The sequence below is a fragment of the Diceros bicornis genome, chromosome 32, assembly GCF_020826845.1.
Source record: "Diceros bicornis minor isolate mBicDic1 chromosome 32, mDicBic1.mat.cur, whole genome shotgun sequence".
NCBI classification, from domain to species: domain Eukaryota; kingdom Metazoa; phylum Chordata; class Mammalia; order Perissodactyla; family Rhinocerotidae; genus Diceros; species Diceros bicornis.
The window spans coordinates 30,674,792-30,699,677 of NC_080771.1; the positions used below are offsets into that span (position 1 = coordinate 30,674,792).

The following is a 24,886-nucleotide window of genomic DNA, read 5'->3' on the forward strand; positions in this document are numbered from 1 at the left end:
ACGTAACTTGCCCAAGTCACAGGCTTGTCAGCGACAGAAGCAGGATTCCAACTCAGGCTGCCTCCTTCCAGAGCTCTCCCTCAGCCTGCTACGCCACACTGCCTGCCAGAAGCTCCGGTCTCTGGAAATTTTCTTCCAGCTCCCTAGAAAGGACTTTAACCTCTGTGCCTCAGTTTCCTCATCTGCAAGATGTGGAGAAAGATCCACCTAGAAATGCTGGTGTGAGCTGGCCGTGCAGTGGCTGGGAGGTCTGGACCTGGGCTGGGACACTGACCTGGCTACCGTTGGCCTCTGCTGGCTCTTCTGGTCTGTCCCTCAGAGAAGCTTCCAGCACGCTGCCCACAGCCTGAAACAGGTCTCTGGTGGCCGTCTGGCGCCTCTGGTCGTCAGGATGGGCCTTGGCACTCACTGCCAACAGGGCCTCACTGGCATGCTGCAAAGCCCAGCTGGCCTCTCGCTGCGCTCGCCCAAAGGAGAAGGAAAAACAGCATGAGCCCCTGCCTGGGACGGACCATCCCCCGTGCCATTCAAGGGAAAAGGGCTACGTTGAAGGGGAGAAAAGTGGGGACACAAACTAGGGAGGATCTGAGCCAGGACCATCACACAAGCTGCCTATATCGTGGACATGAGACCAGGTATTTCCTGCCCTACAATGCACTAAGTTCCTTCAGGAGAGTCGCCTAGTCCATCTCTGAATCTTTCCCAGAGTGGCTTGCACAATGCCTAACACATTGTATGCATTCAGTAAACATTCACTGACTTGAGGGTCGGGGGGTGGATGGATGGATGATGGAAGGATGGATGGATGGACGGTTATGGATGGATGGATGGATGGATGATGGACGGAAGGACGGGTGGGTGGGTGATGGATGGTGGGTGGATGGATGGATGGACATAGCATTTATTCCAATTTTGCAATTATATATATATTTGTGAAATTACTTGTTTAGCGTCTCGCTGCCCTGGTGTTCTGAAAGTGCCATGAGGGCAGAGGCCATGTCTGTGTGATTTGCTGCTGAATTCTCAACAAGTTGCAATACTAGGCATTCAGGAAGCATTTGTTGAATGAATGACTAAATTAATGCAGGGATAAATGAATGAAAGAGTAGAGAGACAGAAGTATGTAAGCACGTGTATAGATGTATGCACAGAGAATGGATGCATGAACAAATGGGTGTGTAAATGGGAAGTGTGATATTAACAGCATCAGGTCCCCAGAAATAAAGGCCAGCAGTGCCGGGTTCAGGCCAGAGAATGTGAGGGGGACAACCTCCTGACAGAATGGGTGGGGCAGAGCCAAGATCACTCTCCCCTTTACTGTCCTATGGCTTCTTTTTTAACTCTTGGCTACCTAATGCTGGGAACATGGGGTTTTAATCTTTTTTTCATGAGGAAGACTGGCCCTGAGCTAACATCCATTGCCAATCTTCCTCTTTTTGCTTGATGAAGACTGTCCCTGAGCTAATATTTGTGCCAATCTTCCTCTATTTTGTATGTGGGACACTGCCACAGCATGGCTTGATAAGTGGTGTGTAGATCTGCACCCAGGATCAGAACCTGTGAACCCTGGGCCTCCAAAGCCGAGCAAGTGAATTTAACCACTACACCACTGCGCCGGCCCATGGTGTTTTAATTTAAATTCTCCAGAATCAGGCCCTGAGACAAGGATTTGAGAGCCAGTCATTTATTTGGAGATGATCTAGGGAAACACTGGAAGCAGAGTAGGAGAATGAGACTGGGAAGGGCAGGAAGCCTGTCCAGGGGGTGGATCAAGCCCGTTACCTGGGGCTCAATCCTGCTTGGGAGTTATCCACCAAGAGGGGTGGGGGAGCCAGGGTATCTGTACCCCAGCCCATTAGTCACTGAGCACTGCACCCATCCCCTGGCACTTCCGACCTGCCATGTGAAAGGCAGAGTGGGCTCTGGAGGGGAGGGCAAAGAAGGCCCCCACACAAAGAAAGGTAGGAGCTGGCAGCTGGACGTCGGGCTGGTGTGCCCTGAAGTGGGGGGCAGGGGCGGGTCAGCAGCAGCATCTGGACACACACTTGACCACCCAATGATTAGTTAGATTCAGTTATTTCCTTGAGGTGCTCACTGGCTGGTGGGGGAGTGAGGTGTGTGATGAGCACACAGGCCAGCAGAAGCAGAGTGAGACATGGCTGCAGGAGGAGCACCTTCCCTCCCTTGACACCCCCACACATGACCCTTGGAAACAAGATGGCGGAAGTCTTGGTGGCCCTGTGACTGAGAGACCTTTGGCCAGTGCCGGGTGGGTTGTCAGCCACCTACCATGGAGGTGCGCGTCCCATGGCCTGGCTCAGAGGGTGGCAACTACTCACCTGGGCCACGGGCGTGAGCTCCTCACTGCGGTGGGTTACCTCTTTCAGCACCTCGGCCAGCCCCTGCACCTTCTGCATGTCCCCCAGGGTGGCCGTGACCGTGGTCAGCGACCCCAGGATACCCTCTCTGACCTTGGCAGCACAGAGGAAGGAAAAGGGGAAGAGGAAATGTAACTCCAGTGGCTTGATGACGACGTTTCAGAAGGCTTTGAGGTCAGGGCAAGTGACCAGGCTCGTCTGGGGTTTTCCAAAGCCTGTAGACCTCTGTTTGTCTCATAGGACGTGTGGTGGGCGGAATAATAGCCTCCCAAAAATGCCCACATTCTAACCCCTGAAACCTGTCAGTATGTTACCCCACATGGCAGAAGGTACTTTGGATATTTGATTAAGTTAAGCATTCTGAGATGGGGAGAGTAGCCTGGATTAAACAGGTGGGACCAATGTAGTCACAGGAGTCTTCTTTTTTTTTTCCACCACAGCATAGCTTGACAAGCAGTGCGTCAGCACACGCCCAGGATCCGAACCTATGAACCCTGGGCCGCCGAAGCAGAGTGCGCACACTTAACTGCTACGCCACTGGGCCAGTCCCAGGAGTCTTTCTCAGAGGGAAGTAGGAGGGTCAGAGTCAGAGAAGGAGGTGTGATGATGGAGGCAGAGGTGGTGGAGAGGGTGAAAGGGAGAGGATGGGGGATGGAGGGAGGGAGGGGAAGGGAGGAGACAGTGGGGGGAGGAGGGAGTGGGGTAGAAATTTGAAGATGCTGGCTTTGAAGAGGGAGCAAGGAATGTAGGCACCTTCTAGAAGCTGGAGAAAGCAAGCAATGGATTCTCCCCTCAAGCCTCCAGACAGTTCACAGCCCTGCCCACACCCTGACTTTAGCCCGGTGAGACCCGTTATTAGACTTCTGCCTTCCAGAACGGCACGATAATAAATTTGTGTTGTTTTAAGCCACTAAGTTTGTGGTCATTTGTAACAGCAGCAAGAGGAAACTAATACAGGAGGTCTCAAGCTTTCTCCAAATCTTCAAATCAGATCTGTAAAATCTGGCATTATTTAAAAACAAATGGTGCCTCAGGGTGGCACTTGTGACCAGAATGGCATGAAATTCAGAAACCGGATTACTTTGTTGGCCCAGTGTGGATGGAGATCTTGTTGCAGGCTTGGGTCCCTGTGTGCCTTTGGAGTGATGGGAACAAGGATCCCTCTACCTACAAGGGTCCCTAACTCCTGCCTTAAGCCAGACCTTCTGCGGCTTCTGGGGAACATGCTTTCTAAGCCACGATGCCTAATGAGGGGCTGGCCAGGGGCTGGCTTTGGTAGAGACAGAGAAAAACTAAGAATATAATTTCAGCCCTGCCCCATAGAACTTTCCGCATTGGCGGAAATGTTCTGACTCTGCCCTCTCCAATACAGTAGCCACTGGCCATGTGACTATTAAACCCTCAAGATGTGGCTAGTGCAACTGGAGAACTGAATTTTTAACTTTATTTCATTGTAACTCATTTAAATGTAAGTAGCTAGACATGGCTGGTGGCAACCACTTGGGACAGCACAGATAGAAATGAGCAGCCTTCTCAGCCGCGTGGCCTGCTACTCACAACTTGCTCTGTCTAACTGTCCAACAGTCTTTCCCAGAAGCTGCAGAGTTTGAGTGTGTCTGCCATCAGCTCAGGGTGCATCTAGGCTGTGGCTTGGATGGAGGGAAAAATAGGCCAGTACATGAGGGGACTCTCGTCAGAATGTTCTGGAAGGCAAGTCAGGTAATGGATAATCTCATGTTGACCTCTGCAGGTCTTCCCTCCATCCGGAGTCACTGTCCTAGAGGCTGCCTGCCTGGAGACGTCACTGGCTCCTGACCCTCTGGCCAATGGATTCACTCAGCAGGAGATGAGAGGGCAAGAGGAGAGAGAACTAGAAGTTATTCTCCCGGTGCCCTCCCTGCCAGGCCACTGTGGATTGACCACTGCATTCTTCAAAAGCCACCTCTCCTACTGGGGAGCCCCCTCCACACACAGCTGCCCCCTCTGGATTCTGGTCACTTCAGGCCGAGCCCCGGGGGTCCTGTGCTCTCCTTGTTTGTTCCCTAAACTCTGCTCCACTTTTCTCAACAGAGCTGAAAATCTTCTCAATTGCCCAGTTAGGGTTTGACATCTGCCTCCTGCCAGGACCGCGATGTTTCATGAGGAGACCTTGGGTCAGGCTGTGTGGTCTGTGTGCTCAGAGACCACAGGACGTCCAAAGGGAAGTTTGCCATAGGTAATGCTCAGAGTGAGGGCAACCAAGAACGAGAACCAGGTAGGGTGTGTGTGTGGGGGGGGTGTATGGGGAAAGAGGCTAACGTGAAGCAAAGGGCTGGGGTGAGAGGGCTAGAGGTGGATGAGGGAACAGCCAACCTGGGTTTGAACCCCGTCTTCACCACCTACTGGAAATATGGGCCCGGGAAAGCTCCTAAAATTCTCTTACCCTGTTTCTTCTTATATAGCATAGATGGGGATCTCACCATTTACCTTGTGGGGTTTTGATGGGGTTTACACATCCATGCAGGGCCCGGCAGCACACAGTAGGTGCTCAATAAATGTTAGCTCCTTCTCTGTAAGGAATTACCATGACAACCACTGCTTCTTCGTACTAGGTACTGACCACGTGTCCTGCACCACACTACGTCCTTTCGTGCAGACCCTTCAGGGGACCAGAGAAGTCTTTCTTCTCTTCTCCATGTCCAGCAGGTGTGTGTGATGCTGTGTGTGTGTGTGTGTCCACACCCACACACATTCACATAGCATGCACTGGGAGTGGAGGTAATCATACGTTCTGCAGTAGTTTACGATATTAGGTTGTAACACGTGAAATGGCCATTTTGTGGATTAAAACTGGTTGAATGTTGGCAATTTCATTTGGTTTGACCTATAGTTACAGTGGACGCAATTCTTATTTAACTCTCACCACAACCTTATGAGGAAAATGCTATTATCTCCATTTTCCGGATGGAGAAACTGAGGCTTAGAGAGTTTCAGTCACCAGCCTGTGTCAATACAGATGGTAGGTGACAGAGCCAGAACAAACCATTAACCACATGACAGAGGCCAGGTCACTTTTGTTCTCTGGCCTCAGTTTCCTCATGTTTAATAGGAAGGACTGGAGCAATACTCTATATTCCTGCCCACCCTAGAAGCCGGTGACTCCACGGGGCTGAGCAGAGAAAGCAGGGTTTCTTCATTTTATGTCACTCACCAAATGGACTAGACGAGGGAGGTGATGTCAACAGCTCGAGAAACACCAAAGCCTTCTCCACAGATCCGTGAATCCCACTCCCCACCCCAAATGGCTGCGTACAGACCCCGGGGGCCCCAGCAGATGGGATGAAAGGGGCCCATCTCGAGCACCTTCTGTCTGACGTCCATTCTCAGCGGCTGCTCAGAGCCCTGCCCCTGGCTCGCCTGGTCCAGCATGGATGACACGGACTTGGCCAGCTGGAAGAGCCGCTCAGGGCCGTGCTCACCTTGCAGAGTGGCGGTGATGTTCTCTGACACTGCGGCCTGGAAGGCCACATCCTCAACACGGGCGTCTCCAAGTCCCACCTAACAGGGAAACCAGAAACGTGCTCAGTGCAGGGAAGACCTCAACTCACAGGTTCTTGTTCAAGAACCTGGAGCCTGAAGTCGCAGGTATTCATATGGTAAACCAGAGCGTTGCTAGAAGGTCTTACACCTGGTGTGGGAGCTCTCCTGAGGCTTGAGGGCAGCTGGCCCCACTTGAACCAGGCAGCCGATGGCCACCAAAAACAAGCCTTGGACAATTCATTGCCTCACCTGTCACTGCCCTCCTCATTGTGCTCTCAATCTCTTTCTACTCCACTTGGCTTCTGACCCTTGAAATTTACTTGGGCTTTCCTCTAGCCTCTGCCTTGTAGCCCTGTTGGCTGATCTTGGTCCTCCTTCCTCTGGACTCTGAAGGCACTGATCTAACTCATCCCTGGGTCCTTCTGCTCCAGTTCCCTTCAGGCCTTGCCCCAAGTTCCCAGGACCCTACCTCTATTCTGACCACTAAGATGTAGGATCTACAAAGGTAGAGACCGTGTCTGTTTTGTCCACAACTGTATCCTCAGGGCCTGGCACATAGTAGTGCTCTGTAAATATTAGTTGAAGGAATGAATGAATCAATGACTCATCTGGTCATGCCCTTCAACCCAGCCACGCTCTTGGTGAAGTTCAGACAGATCAAGAACTTTTATCAGTAAAGCAACAATGGCCGCCACCACCCACCTTAACTGCTGCATGGGTCTGCTGTCTGTGTCCCGCAGGATTGGAGACAGAAATGACTACTGTCAGCACAAAGTCATTGTTTTCTTTTCCAAGTGGCAGGTAAACTGACGGGAGGGCAGGCTCTGGGCCACAGTGTAGACAGGAACCTGGTAGATGGAAACTGAACAGTTTGCGGGGCATCTCCAGACCCCAGGGAGACTGGAAACCCCCCGAGGTAGAGGCTGATGACAAGGACACAAAAGCCACAGCTCATGAAGGCATGGCAGGCACTCTGGGGCTCCATAATCTCAGGGAGGAGAAAGCCATATATACTGATCCTCTCTAGGTAATTGCACGCTGCTGTGACCTTGGAATAATTTTACTAAAACCCATGAAACATTTCAGAGCAAATCTCCCATTTACAGGCTTTAAAAAAAATTCAAGGTGGTAAACCAAATTAAAAAAAGAAGGAGGAAAAAGAGGAGGGAGAGAGGAGGAGATCATAAAAATTAGCTCAAAACGTATCCAAGCTCACTCAAAAGTCACTTCCTGTGCAAAGGCCTTTCCCGGCTGCTCTACATAAAACAGCAACCCCGTCGCGTGTCTGTTTACCAGCTGTCTCCACCACTAACTGTAAATACAGTAAGGGCAGGGACTTCCTCTATTTTATTCACTGCTGCATATCCAGCACCCAGAACAGAGCCTGGCATCCAATACATATTTGTTGTAAAAATGAAAAAATGAATGAATGGATGGATCAATGAATGAATATCATTTGTACCCTTAAAGGGGACCCACCTATCATTGGAATCACTATTCACTGTAGTGTGCAGACAAGCATGAAGCTATTGAATTGCAATTGATGACTCGTTTTTATGTGGTCACACTTCCCTGACCCTTGCTCGCTGGGTGAGGCAGAGGGAGGTACTACAGGAGAACAACCAGTTGGAACTGGAGCAGCTAGCCTGGCCCCTCCATTTAGGGGGATGCAGGATTGAAACGAAATCTACTTGCTTTCCCTGAATTATTTGCCTCCAGGCTCACACCCGGTCACAGCCCTCTGAACAGCCCTGCATTCCACATTTATTTGACAGGGCACCCCGTGAAAACCACACGCCTTTGGTCCAGGATAGCTTACGTCTACCTTTCCCTAGTCAAGGAGTCCAGTTTATGACACTGTGATGTTTAATGCTGGTTATTGGGGAGCACCCCAGCAGCACTCCTAGTGCCTAGGTTTGGAGGAGAGTTCCAATCTGACTACAGCACTTTCAGAGCTCATGTGAGGGTCATGAAATGCCAAAGCCCATCAGGAGGAGACAAGGACACAGAGGGGCCCTCCAAGGACCAACCACCCGAACTGGGAGAACAGCTGCCATGTGGGCTGCTCAGCCCGTCTCTCCTGCTGATGCCCTACAGCTGTCCTGGAGTGTGGATTGGGGTGCACAGGACACTGTGCAGAGTATTGTGCAATGGGGATGGGGTCTGCATGCTTCATCCTCTGTAAACCTTTGCAAAATTGTCTCCTTTCAGCTCAGCATGTTCAATGGCATCGTCCATTCCCTGCTGCCTCCTGAAAAGCGGGCTCAGTAAAATCGTTGACTATTCTGTAAACCAGACCCTCTCTGTCCCGAATAGCTCCAGACTTCCAGGGGTCACGGCTACTCTGAGTGAGTGCTGGGGGATGGTGCCCTGGCGGTGGCCCCACGTGGTCATACTTCTGGGTATCCTCATCCATTTAACCCACTCATGCCAGGACAGAGGTCATTTTGGCCTCCGTAGTCGTGGAGGAGATACTGACAAGACCTGCTTCTCATCTCTCTGAGGTGTGTGGGTGGGTCAGTGTGCCTGGGGGTGGGGGTTAAGGTTTGGGGACTTTTCATCCTGCAAACCTCTCTCACATGGAACATATTCTTTGCAGCTCTCAGAGAAAGACGAGCACCTGTTCTGGAAGAGGACAAGCCCAGGAGTTGAGGAGAGAGCACAGTCCTGGGCTGGTACCTGATTCCAGGCAGAAGCAGTACTCCAGGGGGCCCAGGGCGGCAGAGGTGTTGCAGAGGATGGTAAAGCTTGTCAAAACAGTGCCCTCCGTTGGGGCAATCGTGCAGGTGGGCACCTCGGGGGGAGGCAGAGAGCTGATCACATAGGTGTCCTCCCCATAGGCGTCCCCAGTCACTGCTGCAGAGTGAAGACAGAAGGTGCTTAGGGGGTCACACAAACTCCGCCATGCTTCGGAATCACCCAGGTAGCTTGTTGAACATGCAGATTCCCAGGCCTCTCTCTGGACCCAGAGCTTCAGACCTCTCTGGAGATCCTGGGGCAGGGCCCAGAAATCTGCATATCTAACAACTCCCCCAGATGCAGTGCGTCCCAGGGTCTCACCCTGAGAAACTGGTCAGAGATAGAGAAACAGAATCAGACAGACAGACCTGACCTTGAATCCCAGTTCTGCCATTTACTAGCCATGAGATCTTGGAATTGACCTTTTTGAGAGTCAGTTCCTCATCTGCAAAATGGGGCTAATAAAAGTAGCTTCCTCTCAGAGCTTTGATGAGGAAGGAGTATATTGGGAAACAATGACTTGCTCAAGATCACCAAGCTAGGAAGAGCCACAGCCAGGATCTGGAAACAGGCTGATCCCACCTCGAATCCACATTCTTCCCAGTCCCCCAAGGCACCGTGTGGAGCCCCCGTTGACCTGCACCAACATCCCACACATGTGGTATAATCACCTGGTTTTTCGAAAAAAGTGCGTGCCTAGAAGAGCTGGGCATAAAGAGAATTTTAATCAGTTAAAACTAATTCCTTGGCCTAGACTTACTTCAGAAGGTTTGGGGAGAACCCAGGAGTGTGCATTTTAAACAAGTACCCCAGGTTATCCCGAGTGGGTGGTCTGTGGGCCACTTTGAGAAATATTGAATCAAAGGAATTCATCCGAGAGAGAATAATTGCCCCCATTATTTGTCTTTTTGAGAGTCTGCATTTCCCTCCACACTGGGCTGTTTTCAGTGAGAAGAGCCGACTTGTCCTGGCAGGACTCGCAGGCTGCAGGACCCCAGAATGATCTGTTTGTACCACTAGTGTTGTCTCATCCACTCTGTGTAATACAATCCGGAGACAGGTGTTCTTATTGTGCCCAGTTTACATGTGAGGAAACTGAGGCACAGAGATCCCTTCCCTATTCCCAGCTAGCAAGTGCTCGTGGTGGGATTCACACCAGAGCCTGTGCATGGCCCCATCCGACACTGATGTCCCATATTTCCAGGCATCTGGGTTTGTCTTGGTTCACCCACTGCATCAGACAGAACCCGTGACAAGAGACAGAAGGGAGGCCCTCACACCTGTGACTCGGATTCGGACGGCCTGGCCCCAGGTCTGCAGGAAGGAGCTGTTGAGCAGCAGTGTGGGGGTGTCACTCTGAAGGAGGATGAAAGAACGTGGCCAAAATCCTCGGAGTCTGCAGACCGCCGGGAGGGGCTCAGCCTGAAAGAGAGCGCAGCCCAGAGCCCTGAGACTGCAGCCAGGCCGCTGGACCTCAGCAGGGCAGTGGCTCCTGAGCCCTGGCATGCCTTTCAGATTTGCCTCTGATGGGTGGACGGCAGGTCCTGCCTGCTTCCCCCAGGTCAGCCCAAACATCCAATCTCCAGCCCTGTTAGCGCTTGTCCAAGCTCAGGTTCTCTAGAAGCAGAGCTTGAGAGGACTCGTGTGCAGGTCATTTATGAAGGGAGGGCTCTCGGGGGACCAGCAGGGGAAGGAGGAAGCAGAATGGGGCGCAGAATGAAACTGGACAGAGAAGTGGTTTCAGGAGGCATCCAGCCTCAGCCTGATCCCACGGGGAGCTCTGGAGCATAAGCTGCGCCACAGAGGCTGTCTCCCTCAGAGACAAGGCAAGGGGGCAGGGTGTTAGCCCCCACACCCATCAGTTATTAGCCAGTGGCCACTCCACAGTAGCTGGAGTGGGTGCATCAGCCTGGTAAGAGGGACCAGGCTGGGGCACCAACAGCATCCACTGTGGTGTTTCCCTGTTGTTTTTGCTCTGTGCATCCATGCTCTCTTCTGACCAATGCCCTGGTTTTCCTCTGGGGAATGCCCCCCATCTCGGCCCCCACTGCACCAGCTCTGAGTGGTATTCACCCACCCCCAGCTCAGTCCTGGGCGTGTGACACCGGTCTGGTCCATCAAAGTGGGAAGACATTTCCATTTGTGAGTGGTTGCCAGTATCCTCACCTTCTCCAGCGGGGTGTCATCTAAATACCAGCTGAACACGGCCTCTGGGGAGTCGTCCCCCGTGGTGACCCTGAGCATCACGTCTTCACTGGCATTCACTGACCCACAGTTCTTCTGGCAGCTGAGGGAGACAGAGAACAAAGCGAGGAAGCTCGCTCAGACATCAGGGCCACCTGCCTGGTCTTCTGTCCAGTTCTCCTCCAGTCCTTTGAGAAGGTGGGAAAGGGCCTTTTTTCAGGTGAAAGATGGAATAAAAGCAACCCCTGCCCCAGCCAAAACTGGACATAGCCTCGGTCATGCAGATGGTGTGATTCGTGCCCGGCTGAAGCTCGCTTCATTCATTGTGCAGGGTAAGGATGTGGAAATGCATGAGGCCAAGACAGGACCCTGGGCTCCAATCCTGTCCCTGCCACTTATGAATGGTCGCCTTCCACAAGTCACTTAAACTCTCTGAGCCTCAGTTCCCTCACCTGCAAAGTGAGGGGATAAGAGCAGACAATGTCTGTGATTCTTTCTCGTTCTAATAATAATGAGTGAATGCTGCGATTTACAGCCTGCATGCCACGGTTTATAAATGACTTCCATTGCTATTAGCTTATTCATTGCTTACCACAACCCTATGGACGCCTTGTCAGAATCCCCGTATCACAGACTGCAAACCAGGCTCAGAGAGCTTACGTGATTTGTCCCAGCAACACAGCTCCCGAGTCGGGGGATGGAACACAAACCAACATGTCTTGATCTGAATCCTGGGCCTTCTCTATAACGTCATCCTCCCTCCCTCGAGCCAACGAGAGCTCACTTTGGCTCCTGCTGTGTGTCCCGTCCACCCCCAGCTCCTTTCAGTTTTAACTTCATAACAGCTCTCGAATCTCCCTACTTCTGCCTTCAGGTCTATCCTAGCACAAGTGTGCCGGACATTCTCCATTTGCCCCTGAAGCCCACTCTCCATCAACTCTCTGTGGCTCTGTGCACTAGGAGACTGATCCCATAGACTGTGTTACCCGAGCTCCTGCACCCTCTGGCTTCTGGTCAGGCCCAGCCAATGGCAAGCACTGGTCGGGGATTGGAGAGTGAGAGGAGAGAGGCTGGGGTATTTATTCACCACTTTCCCTGCTCCTTACCTGATGGGCAGCAGTTCACAGAGACTGTGTTCCTCTAGCCAAGACCACAGCTCCTGTTGGGGGGCACCTCTCCCACAGCTGCAGCTCCCAGGGAGTTCTAGTGATGCCATCCCCCCTCTTACCTCTGCAGTCCTAGGAGGGAAAAGAGCTTCCCCCTGTTGTCATCCTGCATCGTCATACCCTGATTTGTTCCCTTATCTCTGCCCACATCTGTAAATAGACCCTTTATCCAGCTGTCATCAGTTCCCAGTTTGAGTGAGCCATCTGCTCCCTGCAGGGACCTGGCTGGTAGACCAAGCTACCTGAGCTCTCACCTTGATTCCTGCAAGATCATTAGCAATCTCCTGAGTCCTCCAGCCCATTCTCCACCCTGCTACAGAGCGAAGGACCATGTCCCCAGCCTGCTTGCTACACTTGGATGGCTTTCCCGAACTCTTGGGATAAAGACCAGAATATGTCTTGACATGAGCTGCAAGGCCTTGCCTACTCCTCCAGTTTCTTCCTGCCCCTCTCTCTTCCTCCATGCTCTAGCCACACCAGCCTCTTTTACTTCCAGATTATTCTATGCTCCCACCCTTTGCCATTCTGTTCCCTCTCCAACCCCTTCTTCCTGGCCAGGTTAATTCCACTTCACTCTTCACATCTCTGCTGAGGGAAGTCTTTCCTGACCCCAAGTCGGGGAAGTTGTCATAGAAGTACCTTCTCTCCCATCATTCATTTGTGCAGATCATCCCTGAGCACCAGGCAGTAACTGCTGTGAGAACTGAGACTGGGTCTGGTTTGCCCACCCCTGTAAGCCCTGCCCCTAGGTCAGTGCCACTGGCTCTCAGTAAATGTTGGCCCACTGATGAATGCGTGGCAACACTGCAGGAGTCTGCTCTCGCGCCCACCTGACTCGAGGCCTGAGTTGCAGGGGGGCAGACACATAGAGGCACTGCTCATCCTGGTTCTCCAGCTCCTGGCCTCTCCAGACGGCCAGGCGCAAGGTGACTGCGGAGTCAGGTGGTGGCAGGCAGGATGGCGGAACCACCAGCTCCCTCTGGTCTGTGCGGAGCCGCTGCCTCTCAACACAGTCGCTCCACTGAGCCCAGCAGCGCCCTAAGAGAGGATGGCAAACACTGTTATCCATCCAGGAACTCTGAACGTGACACACGTGGCTACCTCTGATTTGGGGTTTTTAAAAGAAAAGGGTCATGGATAAGAAAATTGGCTGCAAATAGAGATTTTGATTTTTAAAAAATTTCACTTGCAGGTTGCAGGAATGGTGCTACAGAAGGGTGCTTCTGGGAAAATGACCTCCACTTCACCCAGACTCTGAGCAAACCTGCAGGACATGCTGACTCGTTTTGCACCAGTGACTTGCACTGATGAACCGGCAGGTATATAGCAGGAGAGGGGCCGGGAGGATACACAGCCCCACCTGGGAGAATGCCCAGGGCAGCTTCTCGTCCCTGGTGTAATTCTCACCCCAGGTAGAAGCGATTGTCCACAGCTGTATGTCCCCGTGGGGGACATGGGGACCTGCAGGCTGTACCCCCACTGGGAGGCTGCATGTCATCTCCTGCTTTATGGCACCGGCTGGGTAAGTCTCTCTGTCCCTTCAGCTGGGTAAGTGTCTGTGTCCCTTGCCCCTCAACTCTATGGATTGGTGTTTATCCATCAATCGCCTCTCTTCCCCCCTCACTCCTGATACGATAGTCATCCACAGGACATGTCCAGGGGTCAGGTCATCAGCCCAGTCACCTAAACTCTGTATTTGTATCCTCTACTAATTCAGATAAGAACTAATAGTCAGTAGGATGTTCTGACCACTTAGCAGTTAATACCAAAAGCCTTCAAATTTTACGTGAATTTTGACCCAGTTATTCCATGTCTAGAAATTTATTTACGAAAGTAACCACAGATGCAAATAAAGATTGAACTATAAAGATGTGTGTATATAAAGACAAAAGATTTGAAACAACATAAATGTCCGAAAAGAGGGCACTGGTGAATCAATGACCATACATGAAGTGTATCATGCAGTGACTATGAAAATCGAGATGGAGAAGAAGATAACATGACATTAAAATATTAAGACATCCTTGCAGGATATATTGTGCAATGAAAAAAAAGCTAACAAAAGCAATACGTACAGTATGAATGACTTTCATTTTATTTCCAAAACAACGTGTGTGTAGCTAGGAAATATCCATATGACAAGGAGGACAACCATTTCTAAAAAATGAGCACTAGTACTGCCATCTTGCTTTGTCAGAAAATGCCTCGTCACTTCCTCCTTCTAGACTCTTCCCAGTGGCGTACCAATGACTTGGAGGTGAAAGGAGGGATCCATCCAAGGAGGGAGGAGTAGAGTATTTTATCACTGACATTTTTTGTGGTGATAATAAAAAAGCAGACTGACTTTTAGGGTTGACTTATTGTTCTTAATTCTCCACAAATAATGCATCTCCCCGGTCCCTGCCTTCAGAGCCACCCCTGCTTTGGTTTGCCACCACTTCCCCCTCCTCCTATTTCCATGGAATTCACAATCTCTGGCATGTAGAAGGTACTCAAAATGTCAGGCATGGCTAATGCCGGTGTGAAGGTGAAGGAAAAGAACAGCAAAAGCTGACCACTGTCCATCCCTTCGTGGTGAGATAGAACAGTTCCAGAGCCCTAAGGCCACCTACCACATGACCACTGGAAGCATAAATCCTTGTCACTGTCCGGCCAGCCCAGAGTCACTGTCGTGAAAGGATCCACGTACCGTCCAGGTTCCAGGTACACTTCCACATCCCCTTTACGTGTCTGCAGAAAAAGCAGCTGGCTGGTGAGACGCCCCTCCACAGTTGGCACCCTGCCCTCCACCCCAGAGCAACTGGTGCCAAGGGTGGCCACAGTGTAAGGCATGGAATGGAGACAGACCCTGTCTGATCCACCTGGCTCCCCATAGGGGATGAATCACTGGGTAAGTAATTTAGTCTGAAGGTGGGCTCAGTGCTAAGGGTCCGCCACATATTCAACTGTGTTAATGGAGCCTGCTCTGGGCCAGGCCCTGTGCTTGATGCCTAGAGATACAGGAATAGACCCAGCCCTTGCCCTTAAGTTTAGTAGGGCAGACAGACTAGGAAACCAACAATTAAAACACAGAGTGCTAACTGCTACAGTAGAGGGGTCAGGGGATTATGAGAACGTGGAAGAGGCAGGCAGTCGGTTAAGAGCTTCAGTTCTCCCAAGGGCTTGCTAGTGTCTGACTCCTGCGGTTGCTGTGGATCAAATGAAAGACACTAGTGACGCGCTTCCTCTTGTGTCTGCTGCAGAGGAGGGCGCAGAGCTGTTACCTCTACCACGCAGACAGCCAGTGTCAAGGCAAGCTTCCCCAGAGGATGGGACTCCAGAGCCTTCATGAAGGAGGAGGAGCGAGCTGGGTAACAATGGAGAGCATGTGGGTTATAGGAAGAGGAATCCGTGGGCATACAGTGTGCTCCTGAAGTCATTTCTGGTATGACCTGTTAAACAGCTCAGGCCCAAGGGCTTGGCCTGGAATAACAGGAGGCTACAGCAGAACTCAGCCCCCAGTGGTCTCCCATGGCCTGAGAATAAAACCCAAATCCTCTTGCTGTGGCACCTGAGACCCCGTGTGATCTGGCCTCTGTCCATCTCTCCTGTGATCTGGCCTCTGTCCATCTCTCTGTAATCTCCTACGTCCTCCCCCTTCCCCCGCACAGGAATCAGGGCCTTCTCCTCTACACACCCAGAAAGCTCTTGTTCTGCTTTCCAGCATGGCTGATTGCCTTATTCTCAGGTCCCCACTTAAATGTCACCTCTTAAGAGGGCTTGTTTGATCACATTTGCTAGACCACCCTCTGTTAGTTGCTGTCACTGCACTCCATTGGTTTTAGTTAGACACATCACAATTCCTAATTATATGCTAATTTGTTTGTTAGTCTCACCCACAAAGCTTCCTGAAGGCAGAGACCACATCTGTTTATTCACCATCGCATCCCCAGCCCCTAAAACCGAGCCTTGAACACTACAGATTCACACTAAGTCTTGTTATTGGATAAATGCAGGCAAGAGCAATGTCAACAGCAAAGAATCAAAGACTTAGTCTTGCTGTAAAACTGAAGAACCTGGGCCTGTTTTCTAACAGAAGCATTAAAAGCTATAAATTTCCCTCTAAGCATTGCCGTAGCTGCATCCCACAAATTTGGATAGGCTGTATTGTCATTGTCACTTAGAAATATTTTTTAATTTCCCTTGGGATTTTTTTGTTTGACCCATTGATTTTTTTAGAAGCATGCTATTTAATTTCCAAGATGTCCTGGGGCCAGCACGGTGGTGCAGCGGTTAAGTGCACGTGCTCCGCTTTGGCAGCCTGGGGTACGCAGGTTCGGATCCTGGGTATGCACCGACGCACTGCTTGTCAAGCCGTGCTGTGGCGGTGTCCCATATAAAGTAGAGGAAGATGGGCATGGATGTTAGCCAAGGGCCAGTCTTCCTCAGCAAAAAAGAGGAGGATTGTCATCAGATGTTAGCTCAGGGCTGATCTTCCTCACACACACACAAAAAAAATTTCCAAGATGTCTACAAGATATCTACATATCCCAGATAATTTACTATTGATTTATATCAGAATGCTGTTGTGGTTAGTGAACATGCTTTGTTTGATTTCAGTCCTTCTGGGTTTCTTTTCCAATGGAAAAAACTTTGGTGATTCCTAGTGTTCCGGCTGTTAGTGCCAAGAAGCCCAAACTCAAAACTAAAACAGACTGCTTGGACATCTTTTTCTTGTGAGGTTAAGTGTTTAAAAAAATACAGATGGTCCTCACCTTACAATGGTTCAACTTATAATTTTTGGACTTTACAACAGTGTGAAAGCCATACATTCAGTAGAAACCGTACTTCAGATTTTGAATTTTGATCTTTTCCCGGGCTGGTGATATGCGGCATGATCCTCTCTTGTGATGCTGGGCAGTGGCAGTGAGCCACAGCTCCCACTCAGCCACGTGATCACGAGGGTAAACAACCAATACACTTAACAACCATACCGTACCCACACTGCCCTTCTGTTTTTCACTTTCAGTACAGTATTCAATAAATTACATGAGATATTCAACACATTATATTATTATGATGATGATGATATTACGTATTATTGCATTATTATAAAACAGGCTTTCTGTTAGATGATTTTGCCCAACTGTAGGCTAATGTAAGTGTTCTGAGCATGTTACGGTAGACTAGGCTAAGCAATGATGTCCGGTAGGTTAGGTATATTAAATGCATTTTCAACTTATGATATTTTCAACTTACCATGGATTTATCTGGACGTAACCCTATTGTAAGTCAAGGAAGAGCTATACTCACATTCTTTTCCACAGCATTTGTTCCAGGTGGTTCTTGGAGACTGGAAGGAGCTGTGAACAGAGTGGGAACGGGTGTCAAACTTTGGTGGTGTTTATAAGGTTGCCAAAGGGCAGAGTCAGAGGGTATGCTGAGGATGCGCTGGGAGTATCTGCCTGTCTTTGGAAATGGTTTAGGGGATCATAGAAAACATTCAGGTCACAGGAAATGTGTCAAAAGCAAAACCATCATATTTGCCACTAGGCTAAAGAGACCTCTTTGGTAGGTAAGAAAGGCGGGAAGCTGCCAACGCAAATAAAACACAAGATTTAGAGTCAGACATGCAGCTATATGCTGTTAATGCTTGCCTACCTGTTGAGGGGATGAGGATGGGGATCCCTGATTTGTAGCATTTGCTAATTTCTGTGGTGTAAATGTTCCTACCTTGCAAGATTTCAAGCTACCAAGCTGACCTCACTAAACGTAGAGTGAGAAGAGATGGGCACAACCATCTTGCAAGCTGGTAGGAGCCAGCCTCAGCACACCACAGTGTGCTTCTGGATCGTTCTATTGGCTGCTTACTAGCTGTGTGACCCTGGGAAGGTTAGTTATTCTTTCTGAGTCTTCGATTCCTCATCCATAAGGCAATCCCTATTTCTTAAGGCTCCAGGAGGACTGAATGCTATGCCGTGCATATTATTGCTGTGTAATCTATACATCTGTAAAGAATGTCAGCATGTCAAGTTAAAAAAATGGAAAAGTTACTCTCAACTGATATGCTCTGAAGATATTGAAATGTGAATGTGATTAATGTCTCATTAAAGTATAGTGATGAAGATAGAAACGTAGGGTTATTCCATGTGACTCACTAGGCCTCAGGGAGTTGGATATTTTAAGATCTGGGTTACTACTGATCTTTAAAAAATTCTCTGCCAGTGAATTCTCATTCTCACAGCCATAACTTTGAAGGTCTATAAAATTATACAAAGCTAAGCTAAGATGTCAGACACAGAGGCCTTTCTTAACCTTAAGAAAGAAGACGGTCCGATAACCCTGAATGAAGAAATCAAGGGAAATAGTTGCTACCTCTGATCCTGCCATGAGTAGCTGAGTGACTTTTGCAAAGTCAATTAACCTCTCTGAGCCTCAAATTCTATACTTGGAAAAGGAGGGCTGTAGGCAGTAGAATGGACATCTGATGGTTTTCTTCCCCTGTCCAGGTATCCATGCCCCCTTCTTTTGATAAAGCACCTATGGGTGATGTTTTCACTGGATAACTATCCCTCCCCACTCTCAGTCCTTGGTTTGGGTGAAGCTGACCCTACATCATGTTCCAGGGTGGACTTGTGATCCTGGGCTGCCTAAACTGAGTACAACTTCTCCCTGGTCTCAGCAGCAGGTCCAGGAGGGAACATGAACCAAGCTTGGACCAGTGAGAGGCAGCCTCAAGACTTCTGTTGGCAATATCAAGAAAGAGGTGCTCTTTCTCCTCTGGGGTTAAGGACCGAAGCCTGGGGCCATCTTGCTACCACTTGGGAAGAAGGAATCAGAATGAAGCCAACATAGAGATGGAGAGGGGCAGATTTTTGAAGACATTGAGTAGCTGGATACAGCTGTGCCTAAACCCTGGGCTTTTCATTTTCTGAGTTGATGAAATTTCCTTTTGACTTGAGCCAGTTTGAACGGCTTTTCTGTCCCTTGCTTCTCAAAAAGTCCTGGCAAACACATTCAAGGCAAACTTTGAGACTGTGACAGCTACTATTGGCTGCCTACCAACAGCCTTGCCCTTCCTCTTGACTATCAGAATCCACCTTCTTCCACAGAGCCTGAAAATGCTGGATACCTGCTTCCCAGAATCCCTTACAGCTGGGGCTCCTGACCCTGGCCAATGATATCTGAGGGGAAGATTGCTGAGGACTAGTGGGAAAGACGTCCCCCTAGTAAAAAGAGGTGCACAGGAGGAAATGGTCTTCTGCTGCTGCTGAATAATGCTGGGGTGACATGTGATGTCTGGAACTGCAGCAGCCATCTTGATTGCATGAGATGCGAGACTAAGGACAAAGCAAAAGCTCTGAGGATGGGAGAGCAGAACAACAGACTGAGCCTGGGCCCTTGCTGGTGATACTGAGCCACTGAACCAATTCTGGAACTGCTTATCTCCTAACTTCTTAGTGTGTGAGATACTAAGACTTGTACTTGAAGACACTTATGTTGAGCTTTCTGTTACTTGCAGCCTAAAGCATCAAAATGAATACAAACTCTGCTGTCTTAGAATTCTGTATCAATGGTTGAATGTTTTCTTGCATACATCATTGCCTTTTTAGAGTAACCAGAGAATTCTGAATATCTATAGAACAAGATACGATTTCAAAGCCCTGTGTTGAACAGGGCTCACTAGACCCCGAGCAAGTGCAACGCTTTAGACTCCTGGTCGCAAGTTTTATATCCCCTTGAACACGTCCTTGCCTGTGACGGTGATGCTTCCAATTTCCAAACTCAAGTTTGAGAAGGCATTCCTCACCAGCACGGTGACCAGAAAGGTGCCTGCAATGCAAAGGGTGGAGAATGATGGGCGTTGTCATAAATTGTTTAACTTGCGCTGAGACAACTCTCCCAGCTTGTGCTCCTCCAGTCCACTGAGGGCAGCATGTGGGGCTTTCATCCTCTGAGCATTTAATGAACCCCTGTGGTATGGCAGGCATGGTGTAAGGCTCTGGGGACACAGAGATGAATGAAACATAGTCCTCGTCCTCAGGGCCTTACGGTCTGGTAGACACGTAGGACACTGAGTGCCAAACCAGGGTAGAATCAGTATGGGGCAATCATGGACATGGGGTGGGGTGGTCACTTCAACCTCAGGGGAGAAAGAAATGGTTTATGGGGTGGGGCGGGGCTAGAGGTAACATTCAAAGGACGAGTAGTGCTCATTCGTCAGATTAGAGAGGGGATTCCAGCAGACGGAAAGACGTGACAGGAGTTTAAAAGGGTTGAGAGAGAGGAGAGGGGAGAGAAGGATTTGTAAGACCGTTTGGAGAGAGCGGCTAATACATGTGCATCCCAACCCTCCTTCCTCATGGGGAAGGGGTGATGGGTGCTACCTTCTTCTCTTCTCAAGTCTAGAAAGATGTGTTCTTTGAGGTTGGGGACCCCCACGGCCAGGTTCCTTACTCATGCACTTGAAGGAATGGTCTATGACCTATGACGGGGGTGGTGGTGGAAGGAGCAAAGGGCGGCATTTCTGCGTTTGGGAAATAACTACAGTTGGCTGGTGGCAGCCAAGGAATGGGTAAGAATTTTCTATGGACCAGATTTTGCCTTGAGGAGAAGGGTTGCTGACGAGGGTAGAGAGAATGAAGAGAACAGAGGGAGAGTGACCCTGTTGTGACCCAGGAGAGGGAGAGTGACCCTGTTGTGACCCAGGAGAAGCAGCGGCTGGGCGGATGTAGCCAGCTGAGGGACAGGCATCCCCTCATCCTGGGAGCTGGGGTCCCAGGGGCCAGCAAGGGGCCTCAAGAGCCCACAGAAGCTGCTACAAGAGGCGGCTGCCGACATCTGCTGGGCCGTGACAGCAAGGCCAGCCAGGACTGGGCCAGGCCACCAGGTGAGAGCCTTCCTGTCAGACCTGGTTCCCTTTCCTTCCTCCTACCCCTGCATCCCTGGAGTCATCCAAATCTGTTTGTTTTATGAGGAGGAGAAGACTGCTCATCAACTAAGAGGGAGCCAAAAAATCAGAGGGCGTGCCGAGAGTTTATATATTATGCCCTCCTGAGTAACTTGTACAGGAGACCAAAAAGATTGCATTTGAATTATAGCCTATGAATTATGTGTTTTCCATTGTCATTCAATTTCATTTCCGGATTTTTTCTGTTCCAAGCTGGACCCTTGGTACCTGGCAAAGTTGCAATGTTTTTCTTCTTGAATTTATTGTCCTTTTCGCTATCTCTTTTGCTAAATCCCTTGCTGAGGGCATGGTAGCCCCATACCTGCTCCATATTACCCCCTTTCTTACTCATCTCTGAGATCCAGGGCAGGGGCCCCTGGGGGCAGAATCCTGGGTGGGCTGGAGACTCTGACCCTCATCACATTCCTGCCTGCTGACCTCACCATACTGCCCTCAAGAACTCTCTGTTCTCTCCAGATGAAATGCAAACGTCTGCTGTGGCCTCCTCCCCTGGCTGGTGCCAGCCAGTCTGCCGCCCTGTCTCTATTCCAGCCAGCATCATGACACTTCCTCTCTCTCCCACCCTTCACTTTCTACGTCTCTCTCCTCCCAGGAGACTGGAGGAGATTGGATTACAGTTTCCCGAACCTCACTCTCCTCTGGAAATGATGGGAGAAATCTGAATACTCTTGGCCTCTTCCAGTGGTTCTCAATGGGGCGGGGGGGGGGGGGGGTCATTTTGCTCCCCAGGGAACAGTTGGCAATGTCTGGAGACATTTTATGTTGTCATGACTTAGGGGGCGGGTGTTACTGGCATCTAGTGGGTAGAAGCTAGAGATGCTGCTAAACATCCTACAGTGCACAGGACAGCCCCTCACAACAAGGAATTATCCAGTCCCAAAAGCCAGAAGTGCCAAAGTTGAGAACCTCTGTGACTGTAAGCTCCATAAGGGCAGATAATATCTGTCTCTTCCTTATTTTGTGACCCAGGCTGGATGCTGTGAACCATGTTTGTGTCCAGGACACACTGGAAACTGGCTGGCAGGACACTGGACACAATCAGGAAGGGAAGAGAAGGGAGGTTTGGAAGGGGAGCCGCCAACCCCAAGTACCTTCAAGAGGAACTGCCACATGGTAAATCCCAAATGTCCCCGTGGGGCTCTCTTCCTCCTGGGAGAAGGTCACATTGAGTCCCGCCACCTCAAAGGTCAGCCCCTCTGGGATGCCGTGAGCCACCGAGACGTTGACCAGTAGGTCCTGTCCAAGCTCCAAGTGGTCAGAAGCCCAGGAGGCCCGAAGACCTGACAGAGGCTCCATGAAGTGAACTGTGATGTTTCTGGAGGGAGCAGAGATGATGATGCTGCTGGTGGCTCGGATCTGCAGGTGGTGGATCCCTGGGCCCATCCGTTGCTGCACTGCTCTGTCCAGGGTCAGATTGTAGGGGACCGGGCCCTGCTGCATGGTGGACTCAGCCAGAGTTGTGTTACCTGACAGCACGGTATAAGTCACCCCTGTTCCTGGGGGATGGGAGGTAAGAAACATTTAAGAATGTCAGTAACCACCATGCAGTTGATTATACTGAAATAGTTCAAGCTCTGAAGTCAGATCCCTGATATAGACATGGATATGGATATAGATATAAAGACATATGTTTTTGTAACTCTGTATGGTCACGGATGGTAACTAGACTTATTGTGGTGATAATTTTGCAATGTATACAAATATTGAATCATTATGCTGTACACCTGAAAATAATATAATATGTCAATTATACTTCAATTAAAAATAAAGACATATGTAAGGAGATACCCCACCCCCAAATGTGACAGTGATTATCTCTTGAGTATTGGGTTAATGAGCGATTTTCCTTTTGGGGTCCTCTCTGCTCATCTAAGTGTTCTAATTTATTTATACTACGCGTGTGTTACCCATAAACTTAAAAGTTTGTAATAAAAATATTAGAACATTTTGTTGACAGGGATATCCTTGTGGGGAGGAAGGCTGAAAAGGGAGGGTCTCTTAAGGGCGTGGCTGATTTTTCTGTATGAGAATTAGCCTCACGTCTTGTCCTAAGCAGGAGCAGGTGACGCCGTTTCCTTTCATCTCCACGGCCGACTGCCTGAAACCCTGCCCAGCAGGAGAACATAGCCTGTTCACATTAAGGTGAAGCTTCCTTACAGTTTGGGGCTGGTTGTCCTAGCTGGATGCTAAATATTGTGGTTGACTCTTAAAATCTGATTTAAACCATCAAATTAGGATTCTTTCCAATAGAAACCAAGCTAATCTATTGTTTGATGATGATGATGATGATGATGATGATGATGATGATGATGATGATGTTGATGATGATGATGATGATGTTGATGATAATATCAGCCCCCTGAGAGTAGGAACCTTGACTTTCATGTTTATTGCTGCTTCACCCCGCACCTGGCAAAGAGTAGGCACTCAATTATATTTGTAGAATGAAAAAAATAAACGAAAGCTTAAGTTTCCCCAGGGGCACATAGCAGCCGCCATCAGGCAACAAGCACACCAGAACAGAAAGGAGCCCCAAGGAGCAGTGTGTTCAAAGCCCCATGGAAGCTCCATTACTTCACTGCTCTGAGTGAGGCTCCAGGTGGTGTGAGGTCAGACTGAGTCACGTCCTCACCCCTGCAGCTCAGGTCACCTCCACAGCTCTGTGATGCACCGTTTACATCAACAGGCTTCTTCTTTCCAGATCTCAAACTGGGCCTGTGCCTTGAGGAAAGAGGCTACCTTAGGTGAGGAAGGGTCTTAGTTGGGAGGGTCTCTATTGAGAGGAGGGTTGATCTTCAAAATATTTAACAACAGAAACTTCCTGGGCACTAAGTAGAATGGATGGTCTGATAAATCAGCATAGACACTGTGACCAATCAGAATGGATGCTGTGACTAATCAGAATAGATACTGTGACCAATCAGAATGGACACTGACCAATCAGAATGGGTGCTGTGACCAGTCAGAATGGACATTGTGACCCAATGAGAAATGTTGCTATGACCAGTCAGAATAGATGCCTTGGCCAATCAGAATGGACATGTTGACCAATCAGAATGGACACGTTGACCAATCAAAATGGACATGATGACCAATCAGAATGGCCTCTGTGACCAATCAGAAAAGACACTGTGACCAACCAGACTGGACACCAGCCATAATAGCTGCTATGGCATCCCAGTGTGTGCAGCTGAATCAGCCCTGACTGGGGACAACACAATTGTGCCACGCTGGTCAGTGCTGGCTACACTGAGATGGGCTCAGGCCCAGCTGGCAGCACTCCCAGTCCTATTCAAATTCCCCCAAATAGGGAGTGGCTTGGAAGTTCAATTCTTGCCATGGGGTGATGGGCATGCATAGAAGGGCCTCTGGAAGGCTGGGAGCTCTCATTAGCTTACTATCCTTGTGACTTTGGGCAAATTTCTGAACCTTTCCTCCATTTCTTCATCTGTAAAATGGAGATAATAATAGTACGTTCTGGGGAGGCTCATAGATATAAAGCACTTGGACCAGTTACTGGCACACGCGAGGCACTAGATAAATGAATAGCTAGAAAGCTAACTCAATTGCTGTCAGTATTTATTAAAGCCAGGGAGTGGGGTGAATAGATATGGGAGAAGTCAAGGTTGCCCTGACCTTGACCGTTCCAAGACTCACCTCCATCGAGCACCACCTGAATCCACAGAGGGTCCCCGAAGACAACCTGGCAGAGAAGGCTGGCTCGTGAGGTGGACAGACCAGAGCACCCAGTCACACTGAGCCTCTCCATCTTGTCCCGCATTGTCACTTGCTTCTGAGCCATCACATGCCACTCGCTGGTGGTGCACTCGGCAAACACGGTGAACTCCCCAGGGGCGGTGAACTGGTGGGTCACATGGCTGGACAAACTGCCGGCAAAGGTCAGAAATGTTACCAGCGTCAGGGACATGGAAACACACGCATTGACGTGT

The 24,886-nt window shown here is 49.8% G+C and overlaps 1 protein-coding gene across 1 annotated transcript in view; it reads right to left on the bottom strand.

The window, feature by feature from the left end:
* Nucleotides 1-24,886, bottom strand: part of LOC131396237 (polycystin-1-like protein 2) — a 100,219-nt gene that overhangs the window by 51,639 nt on the left and 23,694 nt on the right. Inside the window, 13 exon segments of the mRNA XM_058528349.1 lie at nt 275-457; nt 2,340-2,471; nt 5,721-5,915; nt 6,600-6,745; nt 8,577-8,753; nt 9,917-10,058; nt 10,803-10,923; nt 12,817-13,024; nt 14,599-14,716; nt 17,279-17,328; nt 19,721-19,798; nt 22,028-22,432; nt 24,594-24,823. Coding sequence (XP_058384332.1) covers nt 275-457; nt 2,340-2,471; nt 5,721-5,915; nt 6,600-6,745; nt 8,577-8,753; nt 9,917-10,058; nt 10,803-10,923; nt 12,817-13,024; nt 14,599-14,716; nt 17,279-17,328; nt 19,721-19,798; nt 22,028-22,432; nt 24,594-24,823 — 2,185 coding nt within the window.